Consider the following 25,941-nt stretch of genomic DNA (forward strand, 5'->3'; position numbering starts at 1 on the left):
ATGCAGCTGGTGTGACTAAGCAACTGAGTTTTACATTAAATTAAATTTAAATAGCCCCATGAGGCTGGTGGCTACTGCATTGGACAGTGCAGTATAGAAAATGGGAGAGGTGAGATTTGAACCCGGAAAGTCTGTCTTAGCCTGTAGCTATGTGGTTAGAAGGGGCCCCTGGGTCCCCTCACTGTGTTCTTTGTCCCTTGAAGGCTTTGTTCATAACCCAGGCACTTGGGTTCCCTGAGTGCTCTGGCCTGGGGGAATCTGCACCCTCCTAAACCTTGCTGTCTTGCCCCCAAACTGCATTATCTGTCATCAGATGTCAGGAGGGCTGTGGAGGGAAAGAGGCTGGTTTCCATAGGACACACCCAGGACCATGTCACAGGGAAGCAGTTTGAGCACAGCGTGAGGAAGGACTTCTAAAGAGCCAGAGCTGACCAGCAACATGGTGGCCCCTGGAGAGGCAGGAGCTCCCTGTCCCTGGAATCGATGACCTGTGTCCCCATGTGCCAGAAGGGAAGCAACAGGCATTCCTGCTCTGGATGGGGCTCTGGGCACAACTTCTGAGAGACAAGGGGTGGCCTGCTCAGTGGGGCCACACCCCAGGGGACCCAGCATCCACCCGCTGCCTAGTACCGATGCAGCATCGTCAACATGGGCACCCTCACTCCCTGGTGCCCTCTTGAAAGGGCCAACAGCCGGCCTCCTTCAAGTGTCTCAAGACCTCTCCTGCTGCTGATCTTGCTGTGCCCACTTGCCCAACCCCTTCAGCCTCACTGATCAGCCCGAGGCCCCCACCCAGCCCCACGCAGCCTCCTGTGAGTCACATCCCCTGCTCTGAGGTCTGCGCCTCTAGCTCTTTGTATGGCCACACCCAGGTCTGAGAGTTCTGGAGCTCTGGCACAGACTCCAGAGGATGCCCTGCCAGGCTGAGGGGGTGGGGAGGGGACAGAACCCTGGGGGTGTCTCTTCTGCTCAGAACCACACCGCGCTCTGCTCTCCCAGTCAGCTTGGGAGGGAACATAGCACCCCTGTGTCCTTGCAAGTAAATAAGAGGCAGAGGTTTATGGGAGCTGCGCATGCCCAGGGAATGTCTGTGGGGCGCCGAGCTCCGGCCTGAGGCCTGATGCCCGCTTCTAGAGCAGCCCTGAAGTAGGTGCTGCCTGTCTGCCAAGAGGCCAGACCCCTCTGAAGCCCATCACTCTCCTCCACCTTCCGGACCCCTCATGCCTGGTCAGCTACAAATACTTTTCCCCTGAGCTGCCTGCTTCATGGGCTGCCAGGCCGCCAGGCCCTTGTCCCTCTACTTTCATCTTTCCTGGGTAGGCAAGGGAGCAGGGCAGAAAGCCAGAGTGGGCTGCCAGGTCCTGGGATCGCGCCTGGGGCACCTCAGCGGGCAGAAGTGGGAGGGAAGGTGCCCTGAGGGGCTGCCCAGGGCCTCAGGAAATGCCCCTCATTTTCTACCCATGTGTCATTTTGCCCAAACATCAGACTGCTGGCCTCACCTTCTCCCTCTCACCAGGAGGAAGGGCTCCTCTGGAGCTGCTCTGCCTCCTTCTGGGTCCGGCAGGACCACCCAAAGGGCTGCAGCTTGGCCAGAAACACAGAGCCCGAGAGGGGAAAGGAAGAGATTGGGGCTTACCCTCTTTATATTCTCCATGGAGTTACCACAGTGCTGGGCACGCAGCTGCTGCCCCCAAAATATTCATCACATTGAACTTTGAACTTCTCTGTGGCCTCTCCCAGCTCTCCTGCCTCCCTGGAGCCATCTCCCAGCCCTGGCTGGGGTCACCTCCCACCCCCGCTCCCCCTCACTCCATACCACCAGCCGGGGGCAGCAGGCAGCCTGAAGCTTTGACTCCAAGTACCCCCAAGAAGACTTGTCAGCTCTTGGGGAACCTGGATGCCATGAATTCATCATTCGACCCCTTCCAAGGTGCACTTATGAGCACTCATAAGGTGCACGCGTGGTCCCATGTGGGCTCTGCGGAAAAGGCATCTTGTTTGCCGAGAGCGTACAATGCAGGCAGGGAGGCAGAGGGTGGGGGAGCAGAATGCAGGCTAGATTTTAGCCTCATTCATCCCCTGACCAGCAGCTTGGTGCAGGGTGCAACATACCCATACTCAGTGGTCCTGGGACAAGACCCTGCACAGGAGCATTTCATAACAATCCAAGAGCGGAAAGACAGCAGGTGCCGGGAGTCTCTCGGCCGGGTGAGCTGCCCAGCCAAGACGCTCCAGGCCTCCCTCGGCAGGGGCAGCCCTGGGGCTGGATGCCTGGAGAAGGCTCTCTAGAAGTCCTATGATGTAAATGGGAGGCAGAAGTGGGGAGGGCCGAGTCTACCCAAGGCAGGGAGAACCATGAGTGCGAAGGGATGAATTCAGGAATGTGCTGATGGTGGCATTCAAGTTTAAGGAGATCTGTTTGGTTAAAGGGAAAATGGGAGGGACCTAGGATGACAATAAATAATAGCAAATAGCTACATAGGGCTTATTATGTGCCAGACGCTATTCTAAGCACTTTATGTATATTAACTAATTTAATCATCATTAAAATGAGGAAGTAGGTATTCTTATTATTCCATTTTACAGATGAGGCACAGAGAAGCTAGGTAACCTGACTAAGGTCACACAGCCAATGACTCACAGAGCTGGGAAGCAAGCACAGACAGCCTGCAGATATTCTGGTTCCAGAGCCTGTACTCCAAACCTCTAGACTATATCATGGCTTGAGAACTAGGCCTTGAAGGAAGGCGTTTTTACCAGGAAGGAACAGGGCTAAAAATGGTCTCTTAAGAAGGTGATTGTGGAAAACTCCTTCCTGGGGGCCCCCTGCCTGCCCCTGTGGCCCAGGCTGCCTGGCCGACAGTGCTCCCCTCCCCGCCCACCTCCCAGAGTCCATCCCAGGGTACCTACAGTCGCGAGTGGGTGGCAGGGGTGAGGCGGTGGAGGCTGGAGCCCCCACACAGCCCACCTTGTCAGATCCCTGCTCTGCTTACTGGGCACCAAGGACCGAGCAAACATCACCTCAGAGAGGACCCCGCAGCACCCATGGGATGGCCACAGTGTGGAGGCGGGTCGCAGGCCCTAGTTCACAGGTGTCATGAATGGCCAGGCCCAGGATTCGAAGCCAGGTCTCCTGACTCTAAAGCCCATCATGCTCCTCCCACCCCCGCGCCTAACGCCCCCCACAAGCTGTATGTGGCGCTGTACGAGCTCCAAAGAAGCGCCTGGGAAAAGGAAGCGGTTGGAGAAGTGGAGCCATCGTAAAGAAATGACAGCACAAGTCAGGGCCTGTGGGCACCTGGCAGCTGCTCCAGGAGATGAGGAGGAGGAGGAGAGAAGAGACCTTTCGGCAGAGGGGACTGAGCTAGGATCATTCCCCAAAGCCATGGAGAACGTGGTACACAGGCATCTTGCCACCACCAAATTGTCACGAGATGCCCACCTCCTGAACCCCTGAGTCCCCAGCTTGTGGCCTTTGGCCCCCTCTACCCTCCATAAAGCACCCCCACCCCTCACCCCTGCACACACACAGAGCTTAGCAGGCCTGCCCTGAGGGATGGCAAACACAGACCTATGACTTCAGGTGAGAGCACCCCACTTCTGGACCTGCCCAGACAGGCCCGTGTGGACAAAGGCAGCTGCGGGCCTGGGTCAAGGACACACTCCTCAGGGGCTGGCCAAAGTCCTGGGGGCCTGCAGCCAGGCTGCTCTTCCAGTGGCTGAAACTCTACCCCAGGACCATCCCCAAAATGAGATTTTGGTGGGACCTGTGACCCCCACCTGAGAAGTCTTCACTCAGCAGTGTAGCAGCCCAAAGCTGCCAGCCAATGATGCGCCAGACATCTGCTACAGGCATTCCGCTTTTTACTTTAGCTGGGCTCTTGACATTTGATACCGCATTTGCTTAGTGCAACGATCCTATGCTATAGGAACTATCACCCCCAATTTACAGAAGAGGAACTGAAGCACAGAGAGGCTCAGATAACCCCACAGTCTAGGGACAAACAAGAGTGGGTGCCGTTCATAGAACACCTAAAAGGTGTCAGCTGCATTTACATACATTAGTAATCCTCCCGACAAGTCATAAGGTAGTGATGGGCGGTCCCATCTTACAGATGAGAAAATCGAGGCTCCTGAGGTTAAATCACGTGCTCTAGGCAGCATAGCTGCAAGTGCTGAGCAGAGATTCAAACCCAAACTTACCTAACTATAAGACACAAAGGATTTCACATTCCTGCCTCACACACTACTGCCTGCGGTCGGGGCTCTGACCTTCATCCAAGAGCCTCAAAAAAAGAAAGAAATGTGGAATCAATTTGTTCCCCAAGGGCGTGGCCTGGCTGGAGACTCAAGAGGATACCCTGCCCCCACCAAGTACCAGATTCCCCCAAGAGGCCCCTGACACAACCCCCAACCCCCCACCCCCCACTGGGTGCACAGGTGGGTGGACATGTCGTGGTCAGGGGCTGAGGTTCTAGAAGAAAATGCAGTATAGGCAACCGGCTGGAAGCAGAAATGTGGTCGCTCCAGAGGTTTTGATTTGCAATCTTCATTTTGTAAGGAATGGGGGTTTTTCTTTTAAAAAAGCACTGGACTTCCTTGAATTTTAGACTTTTCACAAATATTTTTCTAGGAGAAAAGAGAAGAAAAAAAACCCCCCACAAAATGCCTGTTGCAGCTACTCACTTCCACAATGAATCACGAACACAAAACCACAGCTATGTGGCTAACAAAGGAACTATGTGTTTTCACATTTTGTTATTGGAAATCATTTAGCAATCTTCACTATGTCATCCACAGACAGACAGACAGACAGACGCGCACACACACCCCTCTGTGTCCAGTGCAGCCAATCTTACAACCAAGGTCATTAGATGACTTTGCATGTAACCCATTTTCTCTTTCTAATCCTTTTCTGGGAAATTATCCTGCAAGGCTTAAATCTTCCTGCTTAGCCCCTCACCAGAAGTGGGGGATGTGTGTGCATGTGTGTATGTGTGCACGGGGGTGGGGGGAGTGTGTGCGCGTGTTCTGGCTATGGGGGAGGATGAGAACACTGAGACACTGATTCAGTGAGCTCCACAAGTGGAAACAAGGATACCTTGCAGAGTCCTTTTTTATTACTGTTATCATAATACGGCTTTGCTTTGGTAAAGCGATTTTCACCTGGGAAGCTTACACGGCTGTTCCTGACAGTGGCAAATTAATTAACTGATGGCAGATTTAAAGATCACGCAACTGGAAAAACTACTGGACCCATAAATCAGAAACTTCCTCTCCAGCCCAGACAAGGGGTGAAACCTGATATATATTTGAAAACCTTGAGCTCAAAAGGAGAATTCACAGGGCCTGAAAAGTCTTCATTATGATTTTTGAGGCTTATTCTCTCAGCCCAGCTTTCCACCCACACCCCATGTCTCTCTCTCTGTCTCTCCTTCTTTCCCTCTCTCTCTCTGTCTCTGTCTCTTTCTCTCTGTCTCTCTCTCACACACAGACACACACACACACCCCACCCCAGAGGGTGACATTCACTTAGCAGCCACAGTTCTGTACTAAGCAACCGGATGGGATGGACCTTCCCTGGGGCATCTGAAAAAGAGCGTTGACTGTCTTTCCATTCCCTTCTTGCTTCATCTCTCCCTAACCTTTTCCTTTCAAACAAAAATCCTAGAGGACTTAGGTCAGTTAAATGCTATGAGTACAGCCACAAGCTTGAAATGTTTGTTGTTACTATTTTTTTAAGTCAGACGCTGGAAGTGGCATACATTAACGTTTTAATGACCCCAACCGGTGCCCTTCTCTGCCTGCACAGGGCTGTGGGGAAATGCTGCTCAGCTCGCCAGGTTTCTGCAGTTTTCTGAAAAGACACTGGGGGCCTTGCCTGGCTGGTTCCTCTGCGGCGTCCGCACCAGGCCTGCTGATCTGCGCTTGCCTGTGCTCACCCGCTCCAGGGGCCGCCCGGCAGAATGGCTGCAAGCGCAGACTCTGGGGTCTTGAGCAGAGCTGGGCTGGAATCACCCTTCCTCTGTCTCCTCATTGTGGAGTGGGGGTAACAGGAGTCCCCTCCTCATAGGGTCATTGTGAAGGCTCCTTAATGTGCTGGACATCTTCCACTTGCCCCTCCCCACTCTTCTCCAGCCCTTTGGCCTCTACCTTCCAGTCCTGTTCTGCCCACATGGGACCCCAGCAGGAGGGCAGAAGGCAGCAGAGGGAGTGGAGGTATTGATCCTCCCGGTTGCCTCATGATGGCAGCTGCCAGTGGGCAGTGGCTGTGTTCCTTTACCAGAGGCCGCAGCCCTGCTGAGGCCCTGTCCTATGGCTGGAGCTACTCTGGGTTCCAGTAACCCCTGGCACCTTGCCCCTTTAGACCTGGAAGGTTGAGGGCTTCCCTTCACGGCTACCTGCGGGGTACCCCACCATCCCTTGTGGTTTCCTCTAATTCTATCCATGCCTTTGCAAATAGACTCCTTATTAAACCATCCCCATTGAGTGTGCCATGTGTTTCCTGCTGGAATTGACTGATGCAGATAAAAAAAAAAAAGAGTATCAGCTCTTGGGTACTGAGCTCTGAGCTATGTGACTCAGCACTTTATCCACTTTCTTTTATTTCATTCTGACCACAACCCTGTGCTGCCAGTATTAGCATCATCATTTTTACACTGAGACTCAGGGAGGGGAAGAAACTCACACAGCATCAAACAGCTGGTGAGCGATAGAATCAGATGAAACTGAGGGCCGACTCACGACCCTCGCTCCTAACCACTCAGCTGTGTCCTCCCGGGTATGTCGTCACGTGCTGTCTGTGAAGTGCTTCGCACAGTAGGGCTGGCTGACTCAATAGGGCTCCATAAAACCCACAGTCCTAAATTCTGCTCTAGCATAACCCTCACCAAACCCTAACCACAGCCCTAAGGTTAAAACCTCACCCTCAGGCCAGACTGGAGTTGTTCTCTAATCCTACCCTAACCACCACCCTGTTGTGAAATGGAATGTCACCTCAACCACAAGCCTAGTCCCACCCCATCCTAACCCAAATATTCACCACTGTAACCACAATTCCAGACCCCTCTTCAGGGTCAGGCCAGGGTCAAGGCTGTAGGGAGTCCCTGCCCTCTACTCCTGGGTGCTGGCCCCATCCCGGCACAGTGCAGCCCTGCGCCCCCCTCAACACGACCGGCCGAAAGACACTGCGCAACATCCACTTCCCACAGGTCACTTAGCTGGTGACTTTGGTGTGGGGACGACAAGGAGAGGAGGGTGAAGCCCCTAACACAGAGCCTGAGACATAGCAGGGGTACAGTGCACCCTGCTGATGGCGGTGGGGAAGGAGGATTAAAGAGGAAGCAGGACCACAGCTTTCTCCAGCACTTCACTGCAGGCCGTGGGCACAGGAGGCAACCAGCTCCTCTCTGAGAGACTTGCAGAGGGCTGGGGCCGGGGCCGGGCTGCGAGGGAGTCCCTTCCTGGAACCAAACCTAGGGAGGGGTCCTAAATGCTCCTAAATTCTCCTCAGCTCTGGGAGAATCCTGGAAAAGGGAGTCAGGCAGTCTTCATCAGAGATTTTGGGGCCGCCTCGGGCCACCACAGGCCACATGTCCACCTTCAAGCTTAAATAGGAGAAGGAGGAAGGCGAGAGGAAGATGCAGGAAGCAGACACCATTTCCCTTGAAAGCACCGACTTGCCTGTGTGGGGAGCAGCAGAGGGGTTAGAAAGCCCGGGGCCTCTTCTCCCCTGAGCACTGAGAGTCCTGAGCCCGGCTTCTTCTGCCCAGAGGTGTCTGCACGGGCCAAGCATGGCGGAAGGACAAGGCCTGCGGACTCTGCTGCCGGGAGAGAAGGCACACTGGCCCCACCTTCCTCATGACCTCTAGGCCCAGACTCAAAGCATAGCCAGATGCGTGCCCCAAGCTGCATCTGCCCGCAACCAGTGTCTTTTTGTTATTCACATACCAGTACCCTAAGACCAGCCGTGGCCCTGCCCAGGCCCTGAGCTCCGCGGGTCTCAGGCATTTGTGTGGGCTGGGGAGGTACACATGAGCCCTCTGCAAACCCCAGAGGTGCACTCCCCTTTCAGAGAAACCTTAGAAGGGGTCTCAGGAGCCAAACCCAGCTGGAAAGGACTGCATTAAAGCAACATGTTCTGTAGGGGAAATGGGAGACATTTCCCTCCTGGGAAGAAGCCAGGTCCAGGGTCCCCACACTCAGCTGCACAAGTGGTGCACTGCACAATTCTTGGGCACCTGTCCTAGAGATTATGATGTGAGGGACATCTCCTGGTCTTGTGTCCAGGGACTGAAAGGGCCAGCACAGAACAGCCTGTCTCCCTCCTCTCCCTGATGGGAACGGCGTCTTCAGACCCACCCAGTCACTCCAAGCAGTCCCTGCTGGGCAGGGAGGGGCGGGACTGGCAGGGGTTGAGCTCCAAGGGACCCTGCACAAACCTCAGTGTGGCCTGTCTGCACTTCCAGCAACCCCTGCAAACGGCAGGGAGAGGGAGCATGGGCAGTGAAGGATGTTCTTAGCGGAAACCCAGATCTCTCCTGCTCTCCTCGGAAAGTAGCAGCAGGGCTTCTGGGACTTCAGACTTAGGAAATAAAACCCTTTCTGTTTGTTCTGGCTGGAGGCCCACGACTGAGCATCTCCTCTGACTACTCCTCTCTGAGCCCTCCCTCTCCCAAACCCACAGGCCCGCGGGAGGGGGTTCAGGGGTCCTTTGAAGGCCCAAGAAATGGAGAAACTGGGAGGAGACCCCTGCACAGCTGCTGCAGCCCCGGACCCCATTCCTGGCATTCCTGTTCTGTCCCTCTTAGCAGAGAAGTGCTGCCCGAGGCTCGCCCTGGCTCCAGACCCCCGAGGAGGATTGGGAGAGCCCCTTCCTGACGGATGACCTGCTAGGGGATGGGCTGAGTGTCAGCTCAGAAGGGAATGCACCCCAGACCATCTTTGCTCCAGGCAGCAGCGGGGGATACATTGTGGCAGGGATGCTCATTCAGTGGATACTGATTTATTGAGTGCTTGCTAGACTAGGCACAGTTCTAGGAGCTTGGGATATGTCAGTGAACAGAACAAAGATACCTGCCCTTGAGAAGCTCACAATGTAGCTGGGGACAAACAGACAAAAGACAACAAACATAATAAATAAGTAAATTATGTTTGTTAGAAAGTGAAAAATAAAAAGTACCATGGGAACACAAAGTGAACCAGATGAAGAGACTCTAAAGTTGAGGGTTTACAATATTAAATAACTAAATATAAGAAAATGGGAGACATCTCCCTCCTGGGAAGGAACCAGGTCCAGGGTCACCACATATAGTTGCATAGGCTGTGCAATGCACAACTGTTGGGGTACTCGCCACAGAGACTATGATGTGAAGGACATCCCTTGGTGGGGTGTCCAGCTGCTAAGGTTAACTTTAAGGTTAAAATCTTAAAAAGGTGGTCAGGGAGGGCCTCAGGGAGGAGCTTCTCCTGAGAGTAACCCATGTACATATACATACAGGGGACATAAGCAAATACCCCAGCCCAGTCAGGATTGCTGAGTAACAATAACCAGCATCTTGCAAGGCACATTCTAGCCCACAAAGCAATCTTTCACTCACAATGTTTTTGTTAATCCTCCTGACAGCCCAGTGAGAAAAGGATTATCCTTCCCATTTTACAGATAGAGACATCAGGCTTCTTGAAGTTAAGTGGCCAGCCCAAGGTCATACGGCTAGTTAGTGGCCCAGCTTGGAAGCAAAACTGGGTCCCCGATTCTAAGTTTTTTCAAAATAGTGTAGTCAAGATCCTAAGGGTTGGGGAATTCCAGAGAAACCTCAGGGGAGCAAGCTTGTGGCTCGGAGTTATAAAAACAAATCAGAAAAAAACAAGGCTAAAAAAAGAAAAGGAAGGAAGGCGCTCAACCCCTAGAGGTCCCCGAGGCTTGACTCAGTCAGGATCGTGGAGTTGAGTCAACCCAGCAGGAGGACCACCCCACGGCCCCAAGGAAGGGTGACACTGGACGAAAGATGCAGGCTGTTTAACCCCAGTGCAGCCTTGCCAAGGGGGACTCGAGGCCAGAGTGTCAGGGACAGCTTAGGTCTGCCATGATGAAAAGCATCACGTGTCCTTGTCACGACCTTGGAAATGGGTAAAGGAGGAGTAAGCGCATTTCACCATCAGGGTCAGAAAATGGCCAAGCTGGAGGCCAGAATCTGAGACCATTAACTCTTGACCTCAGAGAAGACCCACTCTAGCCCTCTGCTTTACGAACGTGGACACCGGGGCTTGCGGAGGGCAAGGGACTTTTCCAAGTTCTCCTAGCGTAAGCTGGCCTCTCATCATGTCCCAGGCGTATCAGAGAACAGTCTTGGGTCCAAGGGAGTGGAACGAGGAGGAGAGAGGACAAACAGGAGCAGGCAAGGGCCCGCGGCTGCACGCTGAAGGCCAGCGCAGAGGAAGCGAGCCGGCGGGAGGCGGCTGGAGCAACAGCCAGGCTCAGAGGGCCCAGCAAGCCCTCAGACTGGCCCAGAGTCAGGATCTCCTGGGCTCCCTGGAGACGGATCCGCAAAGAAAACAGATAAAATCCCCTGTCCTCCTGGGCCTGACAGTTGACTGGAGTAAGAAAAGCCCTAAATCCAATAAATAAGGAAAATATGTCAGACGTTGGTGCTGTGGGGAAGCGTAGCCAGGTGGGGGGTGGGGGCAGTGTCTGGGGGTGAACACGGAGGCCCCACCGAGAAAGGAAGACTGAAGGGGGAGGAAGAGAGCCATGAGAGTGTCTGGGAGGAGCGTTTGACCTAGCTGAATTGTGTCCCCAAAAAGAAGTCCTAAGCCCTGGACCTGTGAGTGTGGCCTTAGTTGGATATAGGGTCTTTGCAGATGTAATTAGTTAGATTTAGATGAGATCATACTAGATGGGGGTGGACCCTAAATCCAATGACTGGTGTCCTCATAAGAACTCCACACACACACACATGCACACAAACACGTGCACATGCACACGCACACACACACACACATGCACACACAGAAGAAGGTCATGTGACAACAGAGGCAGAGATTAGGGTGATGCAGTTACAAGCCAAGGGACACCAAGGATTGCTGGGTGCCGTCAGATGCTAGGAGAGAGGCAAGGCATAGATTCTCTCACAGCGCTTCCAGAAGAAACCAACCCTACCCACAGCTTGATTTTGGATTTCTAGCCTCCAGAACTGGAAGAGAACAAATTTTTGGTGTTTGAAGCCACTCAGTTTGTGGTAATTTGTTATGGCCACTCTAGGAAACTAAGACAGTATTCCATGGAGGGGGGTGTAGCAAGTGCAAAGGCCCTGAGGTGGGAGCATCTCTGGCCGGTTGGAGGAAAATCCTGCCAGCCAGGGTGGCAGAAGCACAGTGGATGAGGGGAGCAAGTAGCAAGAACCAACATCCGAGATGTCAGAAATGTTTGGGGGCCAGATCATGAGGGCCGCCCTTGTGGCAAGCCCTTGATAAGAGGGAGCCGTTACACTTCAGTTGGAGGATCAAGCTGGAAGGGGCTACAGTGGGTGGGTGTTTTTGGCCCTCCTGATCTTTGTCCCCTGGAGTGATACCTTTGAATATGTTACATCAAATGGTAGAATAAAATTAAGGGTGCAGATGGAATAAGGGTTGCTAATTGACTGACCTTAAAATAGGGAGATTGTCCTGGATGCTCCAAGGGGGTCCAGTGCAGTCCTTCAAAGTGGAAGAAGAAGGCAGAAGAGCCAGTGAGAGAGATTCAGCTGAAGAGGCAGGCAGACGAAGAGACTCAAAATAGAAAGAGTTGCTGGCTTTGAGGATAGGAAGGTGGCCACAAGCCAAGGAATGTGGGCAGCTTCTAGATGCTAGGAATGGCCCTCAAGTGACAGCCAGCAAGGGAGCGGGGACTTCAGTCCTCCAACTGCAAGGAACTGAATTCTGCCAACAACCAGAGCGAGCAAGGAATCGACTTCTCCCCTCGAGCCTCTAGGACCTCTGCCCTGCTGACGCCTGGACTTTAGCCTGGCGAGGTCCGCGTCTTACGTTTGCCCCATACAACTGTAGGGTAATAGGTTTGCATTGTTTTAAGCTGCTACGTTTGTGGCAATTTGTCACGGCAGCCATAAAAAACTAGTACAGTGGATAAAGAGGTGGGGTGTGCAGCGAGGAGATCCAGGAGAGGGAGAGGCTGGGTCTATGAGAAGAGGGCTGAGCCCAGCTGCCTTGTGGGGGAGCCGCGGCTGAGAGGCACCCGCACAGGGTCCACAGCTTCCCAGACACCTCCCGCCACCCCCGCCTGCCCGGTTCAGCACTGTCCTCCAGGCTCTTGTTGCCCAAGTACTGACCGTCCTGCTGTCCCGAGGGCCCAGCCGCTAGGCCAGGTCTAGCTAAGGAGCAAACCCAGTGGAGGTCCCTGCCATTCTGAGAAACGTTGTGAGGCTTCCCTTTAACCGCCTCTCATGTACAGCTGGTGCGTGCAAATGGTCCTGGTGGAACCACCAAGCGAGCCAAAGCCACCACTGACGCTACTGCTGGATCCGTTAGTCACGCTTCCCAACGCTGGGTCTGGACTCTGACTTCTCCCCAGAGCAGTGTCACACGCACGCACACACACATGCGCGCACATACACACGCATGCACCCTAGTTTTCTGTCTGCTCTTTGCCACAGCTGCTTGTCCTCATGGCAAAAAGAACCAGCTCGCTGATGGCTAACATGTGTCAAGCACCCACTCACATCAGGCCCCCTACTAAGTGCTCTGCTCACATGGTCTCATTTCATCCTCTCTTCAGTCCTATCAGGAGGAGACTACTGACTCAGAGAAGTTAGGACGCTTGCCTGATGTCACACAGCCGGTGAGTGGTAAATCCAGAATTGGGACCCAGGATTGTCTGAATCTAAAGCCCAGGCTCGGATCCTCACTATTCAAAGTGTGGTCCATGGACCAGCAGCATCAGCTTCGCCTGACACCATGTTAGAGACGCTCACCACAGACCTGCCGAATCAGAAGCTGCGTGTTAACTAGTTCGCGGCTGATTCACGTGCCTGCTGCACTTTGAGAAGCACTGGTGTAAAGCGCTGTTTTCCAACACCTGCTGGTCCCAGGTCATTGTGACCCCCCTTCCCATCTCTAAAGGCCCTTCCCCGGCTGCCTGCCTCTTGCTTCCCAGGTGGGGTGGGCCCTCTGCCCAGCCTCAGAGAAGAAGCCTGGACCTGGGGCTCAGAGGGAGTCTCCAGGCCCCCACTGCTAGCCTAGGCCGCAGCTGGACAACATCAACCCACGTCTGGCTCTGCAGGGCACGCTGCGTGCTGCCCGAGACTCCTGGCCCTCCCTCTGTCTTCCTTCTGAGACACAAGTCTCTTGGCCTCTGTCTAGTGCTTTCTTAAAGGGGGCCTCTGGTCACCACAAGCCCTACAGCATCTCCCCTCCCTGGACATTTTGTGTCCCCCTCTCGCTCTTAGAATGTCCCCTGTGTCATGTCCCTCCCTCTATCTGGACACCAAGGGCCTGTCCAAGTCGCTATCAGGATAAAGGCCAGCGGCTGCCTGGGAAACCTGGCCAACCTCACAGGAAATGTCTGACACCACCAGGCTAGCGGGATTTGGCCTCCTAAAGCAAAACACAGCTGGGCCGACAGCGGGCCACTCGGACTTTCCCAGATTTCATGGCATTGAGGCCCCAGGGCAGAGAGAGACTGGGTTGGCCTGGAGGCTGCAGCTCATTAAAAACATCACAGTAGCCCCTGGCCAGGGAGCCCATGAAGCTCGCAGAGGACGGCCCTGCTGTGGGCCGGAGACCTCACCCCAGGCCTTGGCCCTCCACTGCCTCTTGTACATACAAAACCTTTGCTGGGGGATGGAAGGCTCACATAGCTCATCCTCCTTCCCTCCCAGCCTCCTCCTCTCTCCAGCAGTGGGCCTCGTTCATTTGTTCATCCAACTTACATTGCTCAAGCTCCCACAGGGTGCCAGGCATGGCGTTACGGACCAAGGACACAGTCGTGAATGAGCAGGACACAGCCCCTGCTCTCAGAGAACTCCTGGCCCGGTGAGCATTGAATAGAGCATCCCAAGGCAAAGTGAAAATGATACACCAGGGTAGCCTGGAGCCTCCCCTCCTCCTGCACTCTGAGCAGCACAGGGGGCGTGCCCTTGGTTCCAGGTACAGGGTGAGGGTTCAGTGCCAAGCAGGCTCTTTGTTAGGCTAACTTTTCAGTTTGGACCAAGTGATAGAGAGCAAGTTCAGATTGAGGACTTTCTCTAAGCTAGGACGGTGGGAGGAGCTGTGAGGAGGTCCAGGGCACAGTCCACGCAATCTAATTGCAGACCCACGGGGATGCGTGCCCAGTGTGCGGGGCAGGGGGTCGGATAGCCTGGTGGAAGTGATCAGGTGAGGGTTTTTAGAGCAAGTGGGACTGGGCTTTGAAGAATAGAGGAGCAGGATGGGCTGGAAAGATGGGGCAGGGGATGTCAAACAGCTCCGACTCAAGGGTGCAAGGGACAGAATGACCTGCCAAACACCCACCCCCAACACTCACACGCATGCGCACACACACGGATCTGCGAGTTGGAAAATGAATGACTCCCACGAGCCAAAACAGCTTGCAGGGGAATGCCCAGCTGGAAGGACTCTGCTCCCGCCTGGCCCTGGATGGCCCTGGAGCTGGCATCTCTGGTGCTCCTCCAGGTGCCTTCCCATGAGGCCCACCTGCAGCCAGGACCAATCAGAACAAGGCTCAGCCCTGCCCACCTGCCCACGGCCAATCCCGGGCTGCCAGGCCCCCTGCATGGTCCACCTGGCCGCTTGGCTCTGCCGCGCTCTCTGCCCCAGCATCCCAGGGCCTTGGCCAAAGGGTTTGGCTTTTCTGGTTTTGACCTTGGAGCTCCCTAGACCTCAATCTGAGTTCATCCATCGGCTCTTCTGGTTCCTGGCTGCCCTTGGAAACCACCTGCTTGGGTGGTTGGGGCCCTGGAACCCACCTTACCAAGACCCTGGTCTGCTTGCCTGCCCTACCCCCCCTTCAGAGTTGCTGGACAATCTCCAGCTCCTTTCCTTTCTCTCCTGAGCTTTCCCCCTGGGGACCTGAGCTTGAGGGCAACCTCCTCTCCTGTTCTCCTGGCCTCCGAGAGGGCAGATCCCTTTTCCCCTAGTTCAGCAAGACAACGTGGCGACATTTCAGAAAGAAGTAGGGAGCGAATGGAAAAACCAACCCGAAAAAACAAAAGGAAAACACAGCTCCTAGAAATGGACCAGTTTACAAAGTTCAGATTTCCTGTCCTGAGCTAGAAAAAGTCTAGACAGGTTGGCGGGTAAGCAGGCCAGGGAAGCCTGCCCGTGAACATTCCCCCTGCCCACTTCTTATTCTACCTCCTTCCCCCTTAAGCTCCGTCACTTCCCCTCCAAGGAGAGAGATTACTGCTGGGTGGTGATGAACTGAAGGGGTTTTTCTTACAGAGGAGTCCTTCCTGCATCCCAGAGACCACAGGCAGAGGAGGAGGTGGAAGAGGAAAAACATTTATAAAGAGTTTACTATGTGCCAGCCACTGTTCTGAGTGCTTTCGTTATGTTAACTAACCTCATCCTCCCAACACTTCCGTGACTCTGATTGTCATCCTTGTCCCCACCTTACCGATAAGGAATCAGAGAGGTAAGTACTTGCCCGAGGTCACCCACCTAGGAAGTGGCAAGGCCTGGATTCCAAACAAGAGAGCTTGTCTCAGCGATATGCTCTCCTCAGCCTTCTCCCAGGACTTGGAGGGTAAAGACTTCACCTGACACCTCCCTTGTCCACCCCAGCCTGGCAAAGCCAGCACCAACCCCACCACCGGCTCTCCTGCTCCCCTGCCTCTGGTCGGGGCAGGGAAAGGGGAGGAGAGTGGGGAGGAGGGAAGGAAGGACAAATGCAGCCTTCTCCGCCAAGGTCTTCACCAAGTGGTCCTAAGGAACAAGGCCCTTCGGAGAGAGACTGCGCCAGGACCCAAGGTCCAACTGAGGAGGGACTTACCTGGCCAGCGGCAGCTGGGGTGCCGGTGGCCGTGTCCTGGCCACGGTGCCTTCCCGGGTGGTGCTGCTCCGGCGCAGGCTGGGGGAGGCCTCGGCTGCACGGCGCGGGGCCGGCCTGGCGTTCTGGGGGTCGAATTCCTCCTCGGGGATGACCTCCTCACAGCGAGCTCCGCGGAAGCCCGAGCGGCACACGCAGAGCTGGGGCCGGCTGCAGGAGCCCCTGTTCTGGCAGGGCGGCTGGCACACGGCTGGGGAGACAGAGAAGGGTGAGGGCAGGGGCCGGGGCCCCCACCCTCCTGGCAGAAGGGCCTCCTCCACTCAGCGGGAAGTCAGCTCCTGGCCTCAGAAGGCTTCCGGCCATTTCTCTCTCCCCTCCACCCACAGGCCTCAGGTGAGGTTCGCCTGTCATCTCTGAACAACCAAGGACCTAAGGACCAGAGGCTGGAGCGGCTGGCACCATCACTTCCAGCAGAACACCCCAACGTGTTATAAACTTAAGGGTTTGCTTTTGGTTGTCAGTCTCAACGGCCAGACTGGAAGGCCCCTGAGGGCAGATGTCAGACGTCAGATGTTTTGTTTTGTTCCCTCCTGTAGCCCCAGAATTTAGGACAGAGACTCACAGAGTAGATTCTCAGTAAATACTGAATGAATAAATGAATGAAGAATGAATGAATCTCTGGAAACAACCTAAACGTCCTTAGATGAATGAATGGATAAAGAAAATATAGTATATATATACAGTGGAATATTACTCAGACATAAAAAATAAGGAAATCCTGCCATTTTTGACAACACAGATGGATCTTCAGGGCATTATGCTGAGTGAATTGAGTCAAACAGAAAGACATGCTATATGATCTCACTTACATGTGGAATCTTAAAAAAAAACCTCATAGATAACAGAGAACAGATTGGTGGTTGCCAAAGGTCGGGGGGCAGGTGGGAGGTGGGCAAAATGAGTCAAAAGGTACAAACTTCTAGTTATAAAATAAGTAAGTCCTGGGGATGTACTGTAGCGCGTGATGACTATAGGTAATAATACTGTATTGTATATTTGAAAATTGCTAAGAGAGTGGATCTTAAAAGTTCTCATCAAAAGAAGAAGAAAAAATTTGTAACTAGGGGTGGTGACAGATGTTAACTACATTTGTTGTGGTGAACATTTTGCAATTTATACAAATATCAAATCATTATGTTGTATACCTGAAACTAATATAATGGTATATGTCAATTGTATCTCAATTAAAAAAAAAGAATGAGTCTCTTTTATGGGAAAGGGCTCAACATGGCCTGAAAGTCAGGGGGTTTGAGTTGTTGGGGGTTTTCTGTCTTCCATGAGCCATGTGATCTTGACCTTACTGAGCCTCAGTTTCCTCAGGAATCCTGTGAGGCGTGGGCTGAGGAGGCTGGAGGGATCCTAAGGGCCCGTCAAAGGCATCTTCAGCATGACAGTCTCTCCTCTTCTTCTGAGATCATCTGCTCTCAATTGCCTCCCCTCCTCAGCAAATGGTAGAACTGCTGACCAGGATGGAAGAATTCTGCCTCCTGGGCCCTGGGTCCCGCCTGGGGGCAAAGTGACACTGGATCTGGGCTTCTTCCTCCAAGCCAGCACTGGGCAGCAACCACCAGCCACTGGGGCCATGACTTTTCTCTTCACTATCCTTCATCACCTTGCAAAATCCAGAGCCACCTCCAGTGACCAGTGGCTAAGGGAGAGGCCCACGCAGAGGCACACATTGGAGTGCAGGGCCCTGTCTCCCTCCTCCCAGGACCTGCCCTGGGGAACAGGTAGGAGCCCAGGAGAGCACATTCGGGCTCACGCTGGACACTCTAAACCCAATGTCTCCTACATCTGCCACTCATTCATTCAACAAATATTTGCTGAGCTCCTACTGTGTGTTAGGCACTGGGGACAAAGTCTTTGCCCACATGGAGCTTGCAGTTGGGCCAGGGAGACCAATAAGAAACAAGAAAACAATAACGTAACGTCATTTCAGGGAGTAGCACAGGCTGCCCCATGTGCCACCATCACTGTGATGGGTTTTTAACATATGTGTCTCAATTTCCCAACTAATATGGTCAGCCCCTCCAAGTGTAGTGACTGTCCCTTACACTTCTTTGTATCCTTAGCTCCTAGCATATGCCTAACAATAACACAATTATTATTATTTTATTACGGCAGCTACTATCTATTGTTGCTTATAATACACGAGGCATGGTGCTTTGCCTGCACTATCTCATTTAATCCTAACAGCCAGTGTGATTGAGTCTCATTTTACAGATAATGCTTCTGAAGCTCAGAGAGGTTAAAAGACTTGCCTGAGGTGACCCAGCTAGTCAATGGTAGATCTAAGATTCAAATCCAGGTCTGTTTGACTGAAAAGCCCAGGGTCCTTCCACCCCATTGCCTCCCAGGGGGGCCGGTACAGTTCTTCCTCCCTACCATCTCTGATCCTCGGCCTGGAGCTGACCATGAGACAAAAGGGATCTATAGCTTCAAGGCAGCCACAAAATACACCCGTGGGAGCTCTGTCCTGGGAAGCGGCCCGTGGTAGAGGCCTCAGGACGCCATCCCTCTCCAAAGCCCACACAGTAAATTTTAGGTGATGAGAGAGGATGTTTACCAGCTCATGCATTCATTCAATGAACATTCGTAGAGTATTCATCCACAAGGTGTAAGCCTTATGGTAGAGAAGATCCCTTTCTCGAGGAGCGTTCTGTCTCACAGAGAAGCGGGGACATAGGTCATGTGATATGTTGGCCAGAGCCCTAATCTAGGCTGAGGCAAGGAGTAGGGAAAGTCAGGGAAGGCTTCCTGGAGAAGGTGATGCTGACCAGAGACACACAGGAAGAGTAGATTGGGCACCGTGTTCACCCAGGACCCTCAAGGGCAGCCTTTCTACTCAAGGGAGAATGGGAAAATAACAGGTCTCACCACAGGATTCCAACCACGGGCTGGATCCTGAGGCCAGAGCATTTGCCCCAGTGCCTCAGCAGCCCTTCCTGGCAGGCCCCAGGCCTCCAGGTAAGGAGACCATGCCAGAGACTTCTAACCCTGAGCACTTCCCCAAACACAAACTCCCTCCGCAGCAGGGCTTTGGGCTATCGCCTGGCCACCACTCCATCTGCCCAAGCAGACTTAACACCTACCTAACCACCTCCAGGCCCCTCCCACCACCGCCAGAGACATGGTCTGCTGGGGCCAGCCCCACAGCCAAGCCAGGGCCAGCGAACGCTGGGCAAGGAGGTGTGCCTGGGCCAGGCCTTGGCCCTCGCCTATTTTAAGAGGGAGTAGAAAGGGAAGGCCTGAGTGGTTTCCCACGTGGACCACCAATGCTCCATGGCTCCTAGTCCCTCAGACCCACACCTCTCTGCCGGCAGAGACCCCAAGGCTGGTGTGGGCGAGAGGAAGGTCACGCAGCCTCGGTCTCACTTCCACCTCTGAGTGAATGGGCCTTGCCCTTAAGACAGCCTTTCGAAACCAACCTGGCTTCCACCCCTCCCCTCCTGGGCCCTGAGGATGGCCCTCCTTGACTTTCACAGTAAGATCTTTCACTCTCTAGAAACCCAAGACTCTGAATCCGTCTGCCTCACTCAACCCGCTTACTTCTGGTTCTCCCTTATTTACTAATATATTCTGCAAACATTTTGTGAGCACCCTCTCTTGGTCAGATGAGTGCCAGAGGTACAAAGACAACAAGACTGGTTTCTGCATGGAGGAAGCTCTGCCCAGTCCTGGGTTCTCATAACCACGGGGGCCCCTTGCCACACAGGGAGCTAGGTCCTCAGTCAGGACCAGGGTTGGCAAACTTTGGCTGGTACAGTGAGCAGCTCGTGGAAAATGGGTGGTTGGGGGGAAACTATAAAAGTTCTAAAAGGCTTCCAAACCAGCTAGGCTTGGCAGAAAAAATCAGCTCGAGAAGATAACCTTTCTGGATCAACCACTTATGAAACAGCGTAGAGGCTAGATCTACTAAGAAAGATCCTTCGAGGTTTCAGATTTTCAGAGGTTTTGAGCCAACCTTCACCGACTTCATTTGCATCCTCTCTTGTGTTGTTTTCACGAGTATCAGCAAGAAGTGACATCTCACTAAAGTGTTGAAGCGTTTTGTTCTGAGCCGAGCATCCACATTACGGGATTGGAGCATAACCTCCTCTCCTCTCTCCACAAACCCATACTCACTGCCCCCAAAATGGCCCACAATGGTGGCTCCAAGTGCTTGCCTATGAAAGGAACATTCTTATGACAGTTTTTACTGCTCTGTCATAAAATAAGGGAAATAAAACAGTTGCCCAAGTGTTTTCGAATACTATTTTTTTCCATTTAAAAAGTGTCTTTTGAGATTGTATTTCTTACTTTTTTGGTGTTAAAACGTTCTTTTTTAATTAAATGTGCTGGCAAATGGTAGTTTGTTTCTCTAACATCTTCACTTGGCAAAATGAAAAGCTGGCTACTGTACTTTGATGTCTAAGATATTTTTGGTTATTTTATTGGTGCAAGAAATCCAAAAGTTTAGGCCCCTTTGGGAAAGAGGGGGCAATAGTGGTCACGTGTCCAATTGTTTAGAAGAGACTGAAGCAAAACATTCCTATGTCAAATGAGCACAGATTTCAAAACTGAAGTATCAGAAAAGAAATGAGCCATCTCAGAATCGCCGACGGCAGGGGCTGCCGCATAGAGCAAAGAAGGAAATGCCGAGGGCGGCCTCACCCTGCACTGCGGGAATTTTAAGAGAGAAAATTCCTAGCCCGTGAAAGGCTGGAAGTCGTCATGTTTGGAGGTTTTCGGAGCCTCGTGTCTTTCATTTTTCCTCAAGTGCAGCGCTCATGGCTTATGCTTAAGAAATCAACCCAGGATGGGTGTATGGTTCTAATGAGTCTTCATTGATTGATTATTGTGAAGAGTTATCAAGCATGATGCCACGATGTCCACATTTGATTGATTAATGGTGAAGTGTTATCAAGCATGATGTCACAGTGTCTGTGTTTAGTCATGGACACACCCTGGCCCCTCCCTGCAGGAGGCCAGCATCCTGACACTGGAGGCGATCCTGTTACCAACCTCCCGGGGCCCTCTCACCAATGCCAGTCTTTATACATTCCTAATCTGGGCTCCACCTGAACCCTTGCTTTTCCACACTCCTTTGGCACTCTTCTCCTCACTGAGGACTGGACATGTGGAAAGTTTCAGCCTTGGGAGTTCTGCTCTGCCGAGTTAGCAGGATGCCAAAAGAGAGGGGAATAAAAAGAAAACTCCCGAAATTGCTTTGAAAGTAAGAAATAAAAGGCATCGTTCTCCCCAACCCCCCACCTTCTGGCCGTGCCCCTTCTACCTTCACTCTGCTCCAAAACAGGCAAGCAGATGTTTGCTCAGATTTTCCACACAAAACCCCTACCTGTGGGAGGAGACCCAACTAGGAGTGGGCAGGCCTGGGGGAGTTTCTGGAAACAGCTCCCACCTTGTGGGCTGCTCCTACCATCTACTCAGCATCTGTGATCAGCTACGTGGCAGCCAAAAGAACATGGGGTTGGGAGTCAGAAGGATTTGGTTTGACCCTGGCTCAGCCACATCCCAGCCGCGTGACCTCGGCGGGGTCTCACCTCATTAAGATGCCTCAGCCCGGGCCTCAGTGGTCTCACCCATCAAATGGGTCTCATAATTCCTGCCTCATAAGGTTGTTGTGAGTCTCAACAGAGAGCACCGATGTGGAAGTACTTTGTACCCCCTAAAGCTGTGCTGTCCAGGACAGTCTAAGGCCGTGGCCACACACTGGATGTGGCTACTTCAAATAAAATTGGTTAAAATTAAATAAAACTTAAAATTCGGTTCCTCAGTCACACTAGCCACATCTCAAGCACTCAGTAGCCACGTGGGGCTCATGGCTACCATGTTGGACAGCAAGACATAGAACATTTCCATCATCACAGAAAATTCTATTGAACAGCACTGTAAAGCTTTCAAAAAAAAAAACACCATTCCCCCAGTGGCCAAGGCCAGAGGGCTTGTGAGCTTCTCCGCTGTGACCGTCTTGCCAGAGGAAGGCAATGTCAACACAGCCCCAGACAGAGAGAAGGACAGGCCCTGAGGTGCAAGGCAGGGCCGCTTTCTCAGTGTTAAACACAGCCAGGCCCCTCCCCACACCCGCCACCCCAGGCAGGGCATTTGTCATCCGCTCTCTCTCCTGGGCCCCAGGGACACCTCCTCCTTCCATCAGATGAGGCACTGGCTTCGGGGTGGGCCCCTTAAGCCTGTGCCGTCCTCCTGGGCCTCCAGCACCGTCCCCTCTGACCCTGGAGATGAACCTCAGCTCCAGATCAGACTCTGGGCCCAGCACCCCCACTCCTGAAGCTCAGCGGTTCCGCCATTAAACCTCTATCTTTCCTAATATTTGTGTCAGTGGGATGCTAAGAACCTACCTACTGAGCTACGCGATCCCTCCCTCAGGATGGGGCCCTGTCCCCTTCCACACTCAAAGGTGTTTGCAGACAGGACAGTCTGACCCACCCTCAATACTGACCTCAGCGTATCCCTGGGCACCCCACCTTAGACCCCCACTTGGAGGCCTCGGTTTGCCCCTGGAAGTCGCTTACTCGAGAGTCCACCTGTGTCCCTGAGCTGTTTCTCCACAGCCTCACCTTTGGTTTTCCCCAAGATGCGTCCCTGATGTCAGAGATCCCAAGGCCAAGGAAATCTCTGTCTGGCCCCCAGACACCCTCAGAATCCACCCAGAGACCCGTCGTCTCCACACCCAAGCTCTGCTCAGGGCCTGTGCCCCCAGGCCCCGACCTCAGCCCTGAGCCCCCAGGCTGTGGGAGAAGTTAGGTCCTCAAGGGCTCGCCCTGTGTCCATCGCAGCTGTGCTGGGGCCGCAGCTCAGGCTGGCTGGAAACAGCACTGGGGCTCAGGGGCCAGCCAAGCGCCCGGCTCCAAAATAGCAGTTGTGTTCACATAAAAGCCTCTAACGAGAGAAAGATGCCGTTCTTGGCCCCTCGCACACTCTCTGCAGACGTCGTCTGGCAGGCCGAGCCGGCCTCTACTGTTTGGCGGCCGGAGGGGAGGAAGGGGAGGTGTGAGTCAGACCTTGGCTCCCAGCCCCTCGCATAGACCGCCCTGCTAATTGCATTAACAAATGCCACGATACTGGGCCAGTTGGGGGCTGGGAGCCAGGGGCTGGGGGCCAGGGGCTGGGGCACAGAGCAGCCCCAATTCCCACCAGCTCCCGCAGGCTTGAAGAGGGAGACCACTGGGCAGGGCTCGCGGCCCAGGGCTGAGGCCCGGGTTTGCCTCCAGCTGCTGCCCCAAAGCAGAAGAGTCTTTTGTACATCTCCACAGCCTCGAGGGCCATGTCTGGGAGGAGGCAGGGCTTCAGAGGCCTCAGAGACAAAGGAGTCCCTGGAGACAAGAGAAGGATGGGATGGGGTCCTGGGTCAGCCCCCACTGGGGACAAGCCTGGGGGCCAGTCTTTTCTAGGGGAGCAGCTCCCGGGCATGGAAGGCAGTTCTGTGGCTGACATGGAGCCATCCAAACCCTTCTGCAGCAGCACTGGCTCCATGCCCAGGACCCAGGATGGTCAAGAGGGAAGGAGGAACCATTCCTGCTTACACTTAGGCAAGGCCAGGGCAGAAGCAAGGCAGAGAGAGTGGGCCTGCGGTCAAAGAGACCTGCATTTGAATTCAAACCGTGTGAGGTCGGACAAGTTTCTTCACCCCTGTGAGCCTCAATATCCTCATCTAGAAAATGGTTGTGCATCCAATATTGACTATTTGCCTAGGATGGTAAGCAAGACAGACACTGTCCTTTTCTTCACAGAGCTTCCAACTTAGAGAGATTGTCACAAAACAAGTAAACAAACAAGTAGAAGAAGAGAGATCGGGACGCGAGCTATGGAGGAAACAATCGAGAAGCTGGAATCCCAAATAACAAGGCTGGTGGGGGCAGCTCTAGAGAGAGTGGTTGGTGGGGGCACCTCTGAGGGGGAGAGCTTGAAACAGAGACTGGAAAGATGACAAGGAGCCAGCCGCATAAAGAGGAGGGAAAGCAAAGAGAGAGAGAGCGGCATGTGCAACAGCCCAGAGGCACACATTCCAGGAACCTAGGCTGGGTTCAGCAGGCAAGGGGGTCAGGCTGAGAGACGAGGCTGGAGAGCGAGGCGGGTTTGGATACACCACAGCAGGAAGGTTTGAACAGGAATGTCTTGTAATCTAACTTATGGAGAAAGCACGGAGGGTAAGGGGGCAAGGGTAGCAGTCAGCGGGCTGCAGCAGTCACCCAGGAGAGCATGCAGTGCCCTGGACTAGAGAGGCAGCAGGGGAGGCAGGGAGAAGCAGACAGGTTCCCAGAGATCTAGGAAGGAAAACAAACAGGACTCAGTGATGGATTGCATAGAAAGCCTGAGCGAGAGGAAGGGTCCAGGAGGGCCCCCAGGTGTCTGGCTCGACCATTCAGGTAGATGAGACGCATTTTAACAGGATGGATAAGACCCTGGCGGGGGAGTTGGCTCAGAGGGAGGGAAACCAAGAGCTCAATTTGGACAAGTTGGGGTTGGGATGTCTGGGAGGCATCAAGAGCAGATGTGGAGTAGGCAGTGGGATGAAGGAATCTGGAGGTCGGAGGAGAGATCTGGCTGAAGATATATTTAAATCTGGGCGTCATCAGCCCAGAGACGATGTTTACATCCATGGGAATGCATTAGATCATTCCAGGAGCGGTGCAGCGAGAAAGAAAAGAAGAGGACCCAGGACTCAGTCCTGGGAAACCCAACATTTAGTTGTTGGATAGAAGAGAAGCAGCAGCCAGGGACAGAGGAGGAGGCCAAGACAGAGAGTGACATGATGGCCACTCACAGGGTGAAGGGGGTTGAAGTACTTAGCGTGGTCACTGGCACAAAGAGAGCATTGCCACTATTATTGTTGCATGTTAATTGTCTGGCACAGTGCCTACTAGTGCTCAATAAGAGGGGGCAACTAATACTTGGCTTGGCTCCCATGGCCCCCCTCTTTGTGTGGGGGATTTGGAACATCTGGGGAAATTCCTGGGGCAGCCTAACATTAAGATGTTAGGTAGAAAAGGAGAAGCCAGCCAAGGAGGTGAGAAGAGGCAGCTGGGGATGGCGCCAAGGAAACTACCAGGCCACCCATGTGATCCTTCACCTACTCAGTCCTTTAACAAACGTGTACCAAGTAGGCAGTCCACTGGTATCAACAGGACACGGCACCAGGTTTCAGGATCCCCTGGGTCAGAACATCTCCTAAATACTACTCATTTGAACAAAGAGCCCTGGAGTCACGCACCTGCTCACCAGGAAAATCTAAGGTGCCCGGATGTGGTGGGGGGAGAAATGGATGGTCTCTTGTTAGGACTGTACCCTCCGTGTTAGTTAGGTCTCCACTGAGGGCATGTGATCACTCCCCTTAGTTGCCTCCCACCTTCCTCTCCACCACTCCCTGCCAACTACTGAGGCTCATAGGATGGTTCGTCCAGAGATGAGCCCCACAGAGGCTCAGGCCTCTGGCTCCTGGCAGTTCATAATCAGTCAGTGAAGAACCTGCACATCGCCCTGCCCTGGCCCGTTTGTTCAGCACTTACCATACGAGGCCCTGGGCTAACTCTTCACAGGTATCACCTCTCTTCATTCTTATAACTATTACAGGTACTATTCTCATCCCCGTTTGACATATGGAGAAACCAAGGCCGAGAGTAGTCAAGCAGCTTGCCTGTGATTGCCACACTAGGAAGTGATGGAGGAAGGGTTTGAACCCAGGGAGTCTGGCTCCAAGGTTGGGGCTCTTACCCACCTGGCCACAGTCTTGCCCTATGAGATGGGGTCATTACAGGGCTAGGATGGGCGGGGCTAGGTAAGCTCCCTCAGGGACGCCAAGGAGGGGCCCAGATGAGGAGGGACGGGGTCCTCATAGCACTTACATGTGGATCAGAAAGAATGCTATTTCAATGGCCCTGTGT

At 53.5% G+C, this 25,941-nt stretch overlaps 1 protein-coding gene across 6 annotated transcripts in view; it reads right to left on the bottom strand.

The window, feature by feature from the left end:
- LTBP2 (latent transforming growth factor beta binding protein 2) overlaps positions 1-25,941 on the bottom strand; it is a 100,837-nt gene that overhangs the window by 62,008 nt on the left and 12,888 nt on the right. For all 6 annotated transcript variants that reach the window (XR_011532946.1, XM_070593917.1, XM_070593916.1 and 3 more), the window contains exon 3: positions 15,983-16,229. Coding sequence is in view for 5 of the 6 variants with exons in the window: in XM_070593917.1 (XP_070450018.1) it covers positions 15,983-16,229 (247 nt within the window). In the remaining variant the exon portion in view is untranslated. The remainder of the gene's footprint in view (positions 1-15,982; positions 16,230-25,941) is intronic.

The sequence above is a fragment of the Equus przewalskii genome, chromosome 25, assembly GCF_037783145.1.
Source record: "Equus przewalskii isolate Varuska chromosome 25, EquPr2, whole genome shotgun sequence".
NCBI classification, from domain to species: domain Eukaryota; kingdom Metazoa; phylum Chordata; class Mammalia; order Perissodactyla; family Equidae; genus Equus; species Equus przewalskii.